This window comes from Pleurodeles waltl, chromosome 9 (genome assembly GCF_031143425.1).
Source record: "Pleurodeles waltl isolate 20211129_DDA chromosome 9, aPleWal1.hap1.20221129, whole genome shotgun sequence".
In the NCBI taxonomy this organism is placed as follows: domain Eukaryota; kingdom Metazoa; phylum Chordata; class Amphibia; order Caudata; family Salamandridae; genus Pleurodeles; species Pleurodeles waltl.
In genome coordinates, this window is record NC_090448.1 from 1009877576 (window position 1) to 1009889973 (window position 12398).

The 12398-nt window shown below is 42.3% G+C and overlaps 1 protein-coding gene across 1 annotated transcript in view; it reads right to left on the reverse strand.

Moving 5' to 3' along the window:
- INO80 (INO80 complex ATPase subunit) overlaps positions 1 to 12398 on the reverse strand; it is a 626594-nt gene that overhangs the window by 90957 nt on the left and 523239 nt on the right. Inside the window, exon 28 of the mRNA XM_069208609.1 lies at positions 10236 to 10330. Within this exon, the coding sequence (XP_069064710.1) occupies positions 10236 to 10330 (95 nt within the window). The remainder of the gene's footprint in view (positions 1 to 10235; positions 10331 to 12398) is intronic.

The following is a 12398-nucleotide window of genomic DNA, read 5'->3' on the forward strand; positions in this document are numbered from 1 at the left end:
CCTTCTCAGAAAAGCAGTCCAGGTGAGTCCTTTGGGCAGCCAGGCAGTTCTTCTTGGCTGGTTGCAGGTTCTGGTTCAGGGTTTCGTCCCCAGGAAGTGTCTGGGTTGGTAGGGGCAGGGGCCCTGTTTAAATACCCAAATGTGCCTTTGAAGTGGGGGAGACTTCAGAGAGTGGCTTAGAAGTGATAAAGGTCCCCTTTCAGCTCCATCCTGTCTGCCAGGGTCCCAGAAGGGGGTGTGGCAGTCCTTTGTGTGAGGGCAGGCTACTGTCCTTTGACATGTAAGTGTCAGGCCCTCCACCCTCCCAGCCCAGGAAGACCCATTCAATATGCAGATGTGTGCAAGTGTGACTGAGCGTCTTGTGTTTATGGTTTGTCTGAGCGAATGCACAAGGGAGCTGTCAACTAAACCTAGCCAGACATGGATTGCAAGGCACAGAAGTATTTAAGTGCAGAGAAATGCCCACTTTCTAAAAGTGGCATTTCTAAAATAGTAATATTAAATCCAACGTCACCAGTCAGCAGGATTTTGTATTACCAATCTGGCCATACTAAATATGACCGGGTTACTCCTTTCAGATCAGAAGCTACCACTCAAGCAGTATATCAAGGTAGCCCTAATGCTAGCCTATGAAAGGAGCAGGCCTCACAGCAGTGTAAGGTGAATTTAGGAGTTTTACACTACCAGGACATGTAAACTACACAGGTACATGTCCTGCCTTTTGTCTACACAGTACCCTGCCATAGGGGTTACCTAGGGCCCACCTTAGGGTGACGTATATGTAGAAAAAGGGGCGCTATAGGCTTGGCAGTGAAACTGCACACACAGGCCATGCAATGGCAGGCCTGAGACCTGGTTAAGGGGTTTCTTACGTGGGTGGCACAATCAGTGCTGCAGGCCCTCTAGGGGAATTTAATCTACAGCCCCTGGGCACATATAGTGCACTTACTAGGGACTTATAAGTAAATTAGATAATCCAATTGGGTATGATCCAGTGTCACCATGATTTAGGGGAGAGAGCATATGCCCTTTAGCACTGGTTAGCAGTGGTAAAGTGTGCAGAGTCCTAAAACCAGCAAAAACAGTGTCCAAAAAGTGGAGGGAGGCAGGCAAAAAGTTAGGGGTGACCACCCTAAGACTGCCAGGTCTAACAGACATCATTTGGGGGGCGTTGAGCTCTTCAGGGCATGGTGAGGAGACATGTGGCAAACAGTAAAGCAAGGTTGGTGAAGCGTGCTCGGACTTTGTAGTTCTTTCTCTTTTGGAAGAAAACCAAGCCTGTGGCCTCCCAGAAGTTCAGTGATGGTGGCAGGGGTATCATGAATCGTATACCAGTAATCAGTGATACTGTGTTACGACCAAAGCATATGCTGGAGGTCAGCCAATTGGACCTGGCATCTGGGGGAAGAGAGTTGGGCTGTAGGAAAAATTTGATTTACTCGAGAAGGAGTGAGATATGCCCTGTGCAGCACCATGTACTGAAGGTTTTTGAAGTGCGTGTCACTGGTGATGTTCTGGAGGGGATTCCAGGGCCTTGGCCCATTCAGTGTCATGCAGAGGGGACACCAGATCCTCCTCCCAGATGTACTGGAGGTGAGTCAGGGGGTGCCTTTATGTATCTAATGGCCTTGTATATACATGTTACCTGGTAGAGCCACGTCCCCACTGTGTGCAGTGTGTGTACATCAGCGTGGGTGAGTGGCTCCTCATCCATTGTGTGTCACAGGGCTCATACTGTTGCTAGTAGCTGCCCATGTAATAAGAACTGGCCTGGGGGGATGTTGTGATCTTGGCGTAATTGGTCAAATGGAGCAAAACGGCTATTCTGGAAGAGCTCGCCCAATGTCTGCCACATAGTCAGTTGATCAGCTGTCAAAGGTTTAAGAGGACCCAACAGACCCTGAAGGGGACTCACAGGGGATTAAGGTTGCATTTGTGTTGTGAGTTGGACGATCCTGGCCAAACATTTCCTGGCCACCCAAACGTGCAGAGACCATGAGCGTTGTGGTCTTACGATACGGTGTAGCAGTCTAGTGGATGACGTGTAGTGAGAGTGGTCCTTGCCCACTGCTGGTTTCATATAAATTCTTCCCTGCTAAATACCGGGAAACCCACTGGAGCTGCGCCACCAGGGACTAGGATTTGAAAGATGAGGCACCCAGTGCACCATGTCCCAATGGTAGCTGAAGCTTTGTGAGCACCACCGGCCATTATTTGATGTCCCAGAGAAGGTCTCCCAGCATCTCATCTACTCCCTGGAAAAACTGTCAGTGGGGGTATGAAAGTACATTGACAAAATAATACAGAAGGCGAGGGAGAGTGATCATTTTCAAGAGAGTGATTTTGCCATGAGTGTGAATGGTAGGTGTTGCCAGAATCACGTTTCAGATCTGAGGGCAAAGATGCTCATTTTAGGCTTCCTTCAAATAACTCTTGTTGGGAGTGCCAAGATAGTAGACCGCTGCTGTTGTCCAGGTTAGCGGCTTGTCACCCAGGCATAAAATCTGAGAGGGTTAAAGGGGTTGGGGGGTGATTTCCCCCACAGACCCACAGCCACCACAAACTAATAGAAGGTTATCAACCCAATGTCTATCCCTGAGTCCCGAAAGTACAGCAGCAAATCATCTGAATGTAATGCCACGGCATGGGTGATGTCATCTAGGGGGATGCCCCAGTGGTGCCCTTCTAGTTGAAGGAAGTGTGCCAAAGGCTTCACTGCGATGGCAAAAAGGATTGGGGACAAAGGGCAACCCTGCGGCGTGCCACTGTCAATGGGAAAGCGAAATCCTCAGGCCGATTTGTAACTAGGTAATTGGATTGGTGTACAGTAGTTTTGAGTACGTCAGAAGGCACCTATCGAAGCCCATTGTCCGTAGGACCTCCAAGAGGTAGTCCAAGGAGAGAGAATCAAAGGCCTTTCCAAGGTCCAGAATCAGGCATGCCTCTTTAGGGTAGCATATTGAAGCCTGGTCCATTACATGGAAGAGTATTCTGATATTATTGGGTGTGCTGTGACCGGGAACAGACCCGTTTTGAATATGAAGATTTAATAGTTAATTTTTTTTTTTTTTACTCCTAAACACTGAATGCACAGAGCATTGAAATGGAAAAGTCAGTACTAGTGATGTAAACTAAAACATTTAAATATTGAGCATGAAGGGATACCCAAACAGCTTTTTGCTGACATTTACAGACTAAACAGTGTATCAAATTTGCCATGCTAATTTTTCTGTGGTAGATAAATGCTGGCCACACGGGGAGCTAATACAAAAAGTATTTATTTCAAATTCAGGACGTACATGGAAACGTCCCAGCCTCCTCAAACAAAGGAGGTAACTGACTCTCCTTACATTGCAAGATCAACCAGGGTTCCACAGTCTAAACCACTCAAGGTACATTCTACACACTAAGCATTGGTAAACTATAAACATGATACATTGCATTGGTACACTATAAACATCCTACCTCAGGATACTACATACCTCGTGCCTTTTGAAAATAGTTTTTTTCCTTGAGTAAATGAAAACAAATATCCAAACTATCATACAAAAAGTAGGGACTCTACAGTTAAGATAAACCTATTTTTTTTCCTTGAAAACATAAATGTGTGTCATGAACCTGGGAGGCCCCAACACTGTGCTTACTACGCCTAAGTTCACTGTTTTTACCACCTTTGTTACTTTTTTTCAGGTCAGCATGTACCACTACAATTCTGGTTAAATTACAAATGCGGTTATAACTAAGCCTCAATAAATTGGGAAATATGTCTACAAACCGAAAAGGTGCTGGGAATTTTGCGGTTCCACTTTTCAGTGGAAGTTTCATCTTCACCATGGGCCAGATGTACGAAGCATTTTTCTAGTCGCAAAGGGGCCGATATTGCGAATTGGCCCCTTTGCGACTAGAAAATTGCTTTTAGGGATGTACAAATCGCATTTTGGGTTTTGCGATTTGGTATAGGAAGGTGCGAGTCAAGGGGTCCCTTCCTAATACCGAATCTAAATGGTATGAATGACTGTTTTGTGACCATGAATGCAGTCTCAAAACAATCACAGTTAGCACGAATTTCAAATTGGTGCTAACCCATTGACACTGTTGTACATCCGGTTTTGTGACTCGCAGTTTGCGAGTCGCAAAACCGGATCTTCGTATATGTGGCCCCAGGTCTCCAACACTCGCTTCAGTAGGACTAATAGCTTTACGCACATCAAACCTTTGTTTCCTCTTTCACATTCTCACATGTTGAGATTTTTCCCAATCATTATCCTTACACTCTTCCCCCTTAAATTTGTCACACCTCAGCCACAATGGTGTTACCATAGTTTTAAGGCTTCCTTCCCCAAAACAATTCAAAGGGAACTGTGACTGAGTGAGGTATAAGACTGCAAATTTCAACCCTTTCCAACAAGTCTCTTTTTCCAGTCTTTATTTTGTGCCTTACAAATTTGGATAGATTCTTTTAGCACTTGATTGAACCACTCTACCATCTCATTAGTGTTGGGATGATATAGAGAACACTTTTTATGCTTAATCCCTCTCAAATATATGAAATCTTCCATTTCTTTAGACACCAATTGAACAATACTGTCTGTCAAAATACAGTTTGTGAACCCTTCTCTACTGAAAACCTCCCAGAGGAAAGTAATTATTTTATTAGTCTCTACTCTTTGAGTGATACAATCTTCAGGCCAACACAAGAACATATCTATTACTACTAAAACATAATACTGCCCAGTCTTACTCGTAACTGGCCCCAGTATGTCCAGAGCTACTTCCTGCTACTCTCTCTCTCTCTCTCTCTCTCTCTCTCACTGGAGTGTTTCTCACTATCATCGCTTGAACTCTTGGCTTTTAGCTTTTGTCACCAGAGCAACATTCTATGCACTCTCATATACATCTCTCAATCTGAGTGTCCATCCCCGTCCACCAGAAATGCAGCCTGATCCTTTCTTAAGTTTTAGAAAATTCCCAAATCTCCATGGTGACTCAACTGTATAAGCTTTTCTCTGACTATACTGGGAGATATTAATCTCGTATCTCTCCAAAGCAACCCATTATTTTAAGACAGGTCATTCTTCACCGTCCAAAACCTCAAACCATTCTCACTCTCGTCTTTTTTTAGAGTTCTATCCTATCCTGCCCAACTTCCTTATTTCTTTTAAAACCTCATCTTCATCCTAAAAACACCTCCACTCATGTTCGCTGACCACTACATCAGAGACCTTGGAATCATCTAGGTTACAAATCTTATCCTCCACATCAGAATCATGTTCTATTTGCTAGGGAATCAAAACTGACAAATAGTCTGCAACTCTGTTCTCCACTCCTGGGGTATCCACCACCTTGAAAATGTAGTCTTGTAAAGCCACTACCCATTTACAGGTTCAACTTGAAACAGCATCCAATTTTGTTGTTTCTCGCTTCGAAGTCCACCTCCCAGAGAAATGTCATCAGTATTTTTATACTCCAGTAAATGCAAACAGCTTCACGCTCAATGACAGAATATCTGTTTTCAGGCCGCACTAAACTGCTAGAAATAAACATTATAGTTCTTTCTATTCCATTCTTTGTTTGTTTTAGCACCTCACCCAACCCTTTAGAGCTGGCGTCTGTGATCAAAATGGTGCAATCTCCGACATCACAACTTCGCAAAGATGGGGCATTGTTAAGAGAAGATTTTACATCCTGGAATTCATGTTCACATAAAGAGGACCAATTAAACTTAATTTTTTTTTTTTGCAGAGAACTCATATTTTGGGTGTGGCTGCCAAAGATGGCACAACCTTGTTATAAAATTCGGCCATCGCGAGAAAAGTTATCAGTTCTTCCTTGTCCTCCGGCACATGTAAATTGTCAACAGTTTTAACCAATTGTTCCTTAGGTTTCGCTCCCTCTTTAGTCAACCTATGACCCTAGTAATCGATTTCTGTTTCATTAAATGTACATTTTTATTCCCATAAGATCAGGCCTCTCATCTTGAACCTCTTTAAGACTAACTTCAGTCCACAATCATGCTCTTCTTGGTTGGACCCATAAATCAATATATCATCCTGATAGATTTCCCCCCCAAGAACCTCATCTAGCACATCTTCCATTGCTCTTTGAAAAACTGCAGTGACAGAGTTGAGTTCAAAAGGTAACCCAATGAATTTGAGCAACCCAAACAGCATGATAAATGTGGTCAAATCCCTAAAGTCTTCAACTAAACTAATTTGGTCATACACTGCCTTTAGTTCTAGGGTTGAAAAAATACAAGTTCCTTCTAATTGTGTAAGCATCTTTGAGATATTCGGAAGCAGGTACTTATCCTACACTACTGCTCTATTGAGACTTCTCAGATTAACACATAAACGTATATCTCCCAAGGTCTTGCACGCTAGTACTACTGGCGTAACCCATTCCATAGCCTCAGTTTTTACTATTATCCCCTCTTTTTCTAACTTCTAAAGTTCACTCTGCACATTTAGTCTCAAAGATAGGGGGACACTTCGTACCTTACATGTAACAGGGGAAAGTTCACTCTTCAGAACATTTTTTTGTGTCTAATTAGACAAGCATCCCAACTTCTCCTGAAAAACTTCCTTGAACTCCTGACACAGTTCTAGTGGGACTCCCTTCACACTTCCCTTGCCCGCAGCCAGTGTGTCAGGTAAATGTTTCAAAATTATACTTAGTTCATTATTAGGATCTAGCATGTCTCCTACTTTTTTGGTGGAACCAACTAATAATGTTGTCTCCCCTGCATAATACATCCACCTTCCTGGCTTTGAGACACCGTTTATATTCTAAAACACCACTGAAATGACTTAACAACTTAATGGCCTGTCCACCATTGGCCAACGGACATATGTCAGGTTTGAATAGGTTGACCTTGCCCATAAGTTATGTTAATAGAAATCTTTAGGTATTAGTGAAATATTTGCACCTCAGTCAAATAACATGTCACCACATTTCCCATTAATACTCACTGTATCAACTGGACCGCTCATGCTATATCCTACTTGGAGAACGACTTCAACACAATGCAAATCATCATATTCAACATCTTCTTCATATTCATCAAATACAATTACTTCTTTTACCTTTGTACTCTTATTCTTACTCTGAGACTTGAACCTTTTAGCAAAGTGTCCAATTTTGTTACATACATGACAGTTAACCAAAAGAGCATGGCAATTTTTGTCAATGGCCAGGTGGTTAGAAGCACCACATCGGAAGCACTTTCTGTTAGAGAGTGTTCTAGTTGGAGAAGATGATAAGGCCAGACATCACAACATATTTCAGAGACAGAAGGATTCATCATGTTTTAGTATGGATTTAAGCACTACATGTATTTTCTCCAATGGAGGGTTGTGTTCCTTCCTTATAATATCAACACTGCAAGTGTTCAATCTTTTTTGCATTTAATAACACTTCTTCAAGTTTAGGATTATCTTTCTGCCACAACTCATCCTTAACTTTCTCTATATTATATCCAAGCATGAACTGGTCACAGATGTGTTCTTCTAAATTCCCCTCAAAACTCCCAAGTCGCTGCTAGTTTGCGGAAACTTGTGACATAACTTTCCACAGACTTCTGAGGTCTTTGTATCTTTGTATTTTATTCTCAAGGATAGTACTCACCTTTGAGACGTAATCTCTATCAAGTTTCTTGATACAGATATCCAACTCATTTAACCCTTCTGCCTCACTCTCCTCAACATCTGGAAGGTGTTCAAATATTTCTTGCCCCTCCGGGCCTAAGCAGTAAAGCAGTAAGGAGGCTTTCCTTTCAGCAATTAATGTACCACAGACTCGGGTATAATGTAAAAACTCCTTTTTCCACTCCGACCACCTAATAGTGGGCTCTCCTGGAGAAGACAGGAAGAAGGGAGGTGAGGTAATATTTTGAATATTGACAGACTACACTGTTAGGCAATGGAATACACCTGTGAGAGCACATATACTTATATAGTTTTCTCACTTAGCTAAATTACCAAAATACCTTATTGCTCCAAAGATCTATGTAAATGAACGTAGTGCTGCTGATGAACTTTAGTAGTGTGTCTGGTGTAAACATACTAGTGTTTCTAGTATGCCCATCACGCTGTAATATATTAGGCATGCAATCACGTTCAAGTTGTGCCTATCACCGCTGTTAGAAATTATAACTGAAAACACAAAATGTGTCCTGATTGATATCTTCCATGCTCTGATGCTGAAATGATGGGCTTTAGACCTCAAGTCACAGAGTGTGCCTATCACCATAAAGGCAGAAATTTAAAATTGCTGCCATTTACTGCAAGTTATCAGGCACTCTGTAACAAGGTGTGCTGATCACTGAAAATTGCTGCCACTTATTGCAAGTTATCAGGCACTGTGTCACTGAGTGTGCCCAACACCAGGTTGTTCTTCTTAGCTAATGCGTGTCTCACAATGAAGAGACAATAGACAATAGCCACTTAATATTAAGGTGTGCCTATCACCGGTAAACCTGAAGTTATCAAGTCCTTGCATGCCACAGAGAAGTATTCAAACAACCCAACTTGTTAAAATGGCCGGCAGTGCGTTGTGTCTATTTCCCAGGGAAATAGGGCCTATTCCTCCTGCTTTGTCAACATTGTTGCTGTCGTCACACCCTTTTTTAGTAAAGACGCTGCACTTGCTTTCTATAAGCACTGCGCGCACACTATGCGCGAGACAGATCCAAACAATGAAACAATGAACATGTGCAAGACAGCTCCTCTCAGAGCGTGAAATATGAGAAACACAGCAGTAAGATTCTTTTGAAGTATGAGGGACTTACGTGCTGAAAGCACTTGAAAACGGGTCATGAGCTGGTACGATACGTTGATGCTACCAAAAGCGCACAAAAGTAATTAAAACACAGAGCACCTTACTAGTAGTGGTCGTGGGACGTTTCCACACGATCCTTACTGTAATGCTCAGGAAACAGTACCAGTACTTCCAGGTGTCTGAAAAGTCCATGGATTAAACGAGGGCTGAATCTTTTCCTGAAACTGCTTGAATTCCATGTTGGGTACAAATTGTCGTCGAATGTGGCAGACAAATGCTAGCCACACGGGGAGCTGATCCAAGGAATACTTATTTCAAGTACAAGAGGTACATGGATACATCAAATAAAGGAGGTAACTGACTCTCCTGACATTCTAAGATCAACCAGGGTTCCACATTCTAAACCCCTCAAGGTGCATTCTACACACTAAGCACTGGTACACTATAAACATCATACATTGCATTGGTACACTATAAACTTCATATCTTAGGATACTACATTCCCACCAATTAACTGCACATTTTATTTCCTGCCACGTTTAGTTAGAGTGACCAAACATTTACTTTTATTGACATTACTTCACCTTGAATAATCTTGAGGGCATCTGCCAAAGAATAAATGGGTTGCAGATCTTTAAGTGTTTACCTTGTATAGCATGTCACAAGTTTAAGATTTTTTTCATATATTACATAAACCTATTATGAGCCAGTGCTTCCAGTCAAGGTTGACAGTGGTCCTTTTAAGTACCAGAAAAAATACACAGTGCACTATAGTATTTTAAGTTGTGGAAACGAGGTTTATACAGATATCTATTCAACTAAACCTTCTCTCAAACTATATTATTTTAATACTTTTAAAATATATATATTAACAATGAAATTAGGTGTGAAAAGCCACCCAGGAACAATTTAATATGCATTACTGTTAATGAATCATACTTATCTCCACGACATAAGTGTAAACGTTACTGATAGTTATAAATAAATAAATAGGGGATGTTTAAAAAACATTTCAGATCATAGAGGGAGGTGTGTATTCCTCAGTTTTCACTCCACCGCTGAGAGAAAAGTGAACTGTATTGCTTCATTCCACTCCACCAGTTACAATTTCAACAGTTCAGCTAATAGGATTTGTTAAACAATTTACAAAATGTTTTGGTCTGGCATAGAATGTGACCACTCAAATGTAGAAAAACTTTCATTTTTCCCGAGGTCGGGGATTCCACGCAATGGAGGGATCCTCAGCAGTTGCAAACTGCTAACCTGTTTCACTGTTTCGATCTGCAAAGTGTAATGAGGTACACAACCTACTCCTAGGCATAACTGCTTTCAGCAAAGCAGTTAATAGAACTCCATTAGTTTCTATGTACTCGTGGCAAAGTACCTGTCATTCCCAATAGGAAGTTTGAAACATGTCCATCAAATATGATTCTAAGCCCAGTCTCACACATAAAGGTTACCTGCTCTGAAAGTCAGCCACCATGTCTCTTCTCTCAGAAATCTTTGATGAGCCATCCAATCGCATATACGTGTGAGTCCTGTACACCATGTACTCCTGCAAACAGCAATACAACAAATCTGATGAATGGTGACTGACTGAATTTGGCACAAAGCTTAAAATAAATTAATATGAATGATGTGAGTGTACATCAACGGATACATGGATAAGATCTTCACTTGACAGCAAAAGCAACACAAAAAAGTGCATTTGAGTCATTACCTTCAAGCCTAGACGCTATCAAGTCCGATTTATTTGATAAAGTGAGACCTGCAGATCTCACCTATGATTTTTTTCAATTTGCAAACACAAAAGCATTGACAAACCCTTACTTATTTTAGATAGTGTTTTCTCTGTCGTTTTTGTCCTTTATTGTTGTGTAATGTTTTAGGATGCAAGAAAAGAAAACACACATACAAGAACATGAAAACATAAGTGGATGCTGGCCGGATGCATAGGTGAATTCATGGCTGTGTGGCTGTATTCGAGTGAATGAATCATTGAACAGATGTAGGTGCATACACTGGTGGGTAGATGGATGATATCGTTGTGTAACTAGAAGTATGCAAGACTGGGTTATCGGATGAAGTCCTGGGTGAGGGTGGGTGATGGACACATGGATATGTGGGTGGATGGATGTAAGTTGGGGTAAGAGAAGAAGTATGTAGGCTTAAAGGTAGGTACAAGTAGGAGATAGAGTGATGTGAACAGGCATTAGCAACTCTAAGAGTAGTATTACGTTGAAGTAAGGCCAGGAACAAACATAAAAGTAGGAGTAAGAGCAGGAGTATTATCACGGCATAGAGTCTGAGCACCACCTACACCAGCAGACACTTAGGACAGATGTAGAACTCTGTTTAATTTGACTCTCATCCAGAAATATTTGCCCTTTGTTTCAGTCAATGATACTTGGAGGAAAGTGTTTTGTCGTGGAAGCTAACAGCATTTACACAATGCTATAAACCTTTGAGGCAATCACTTCCCTTTGAGACCAGCATGATGACGGATCGGTGAAAGCAGGTACCAGCTGTCCACTCACCCCGATTAGCTTAGAATAATAAATCTCCATTTTGGCCAATCAGCTGAATGGCTTCAAAGTTCCGTGAGGAAACTCATAGTCACATTTTCAAAATGTACAAAATACTACTGTTGCGGGTTGCTTCAAAACAGCAATGAAGGTGGCCTTTGAAAGCAGAAGAATGATCCAGTTATGGTGAGGCCTAGAGATCTCACTGTAACCGACCCCTGCTCTCAGTAGATGCATGCAAGAGCTGTACACACAGTTTGTCCCAGGTCCTGTTCAGACGTACAAGCCCCCAGACACCTTAGCTCCAGTGTGGGCAGAAGTCTGTTCAATTTACAGCACAGCAGATTCAAAAAAGCCTAGCAGGGCGGGTAGGAGCCCGCTCGTTAAGCTGTCCTGGGAGTGGCTGCATGAAGTCCACGTGTGACATATGGGATGCGGAGCACGCTCTGTCCCTTACACGTGAAGCAAAGGCTCCAATACACTCCTAATCCTGCATGCCTCTTGCCAAAGGGGTGAGCGGACATGGCCGACCAGGGATAAGGAAACAAGAAGTTTTCGGAAGGGTGGCAAAAATCTAACATTCTTATTTACAGGCAAAAAGTTATCCAAACTGCTCACTGATACACAGTATGCTTCAAGGTGCATGTACGAGTGGAACCTTCTCAGCAGGCTCGAAGACAAATCCAGAAGCAAACATGGGTAAGGATTGTGGTAAACATATAAAGGAGCTCAGCAGTTCAGCACCTACCAATGCTAGGCAGGAAGAGTGGCCACAGAAAGAACGCGACCATGGAGGACTGCGATGGAATAACCACTGTGAATTAGAACTGGCAAAGTAGTCTTTGGTAAGGAGGGGCTCAGTAGAGGTTCACACAGAGTCAGGTTATAAAAGCAGATGAAGGCGGTGGAGACCCTGACCTTAACCAACACGTCAACCGAGACCGGGCAGGATGACGATGATGCCAAGCAGTGAGTGGTGCAGAAGAGGGTGAAGTGCAGTTGCAAACTCGGCTTCCAAGATTAAAATGGAAAAAGGACTCTTTCTTGGTGTATTGGTCTGGAAGATGGGATTTTAAAAAATGTTGGTGACAAGGTGGT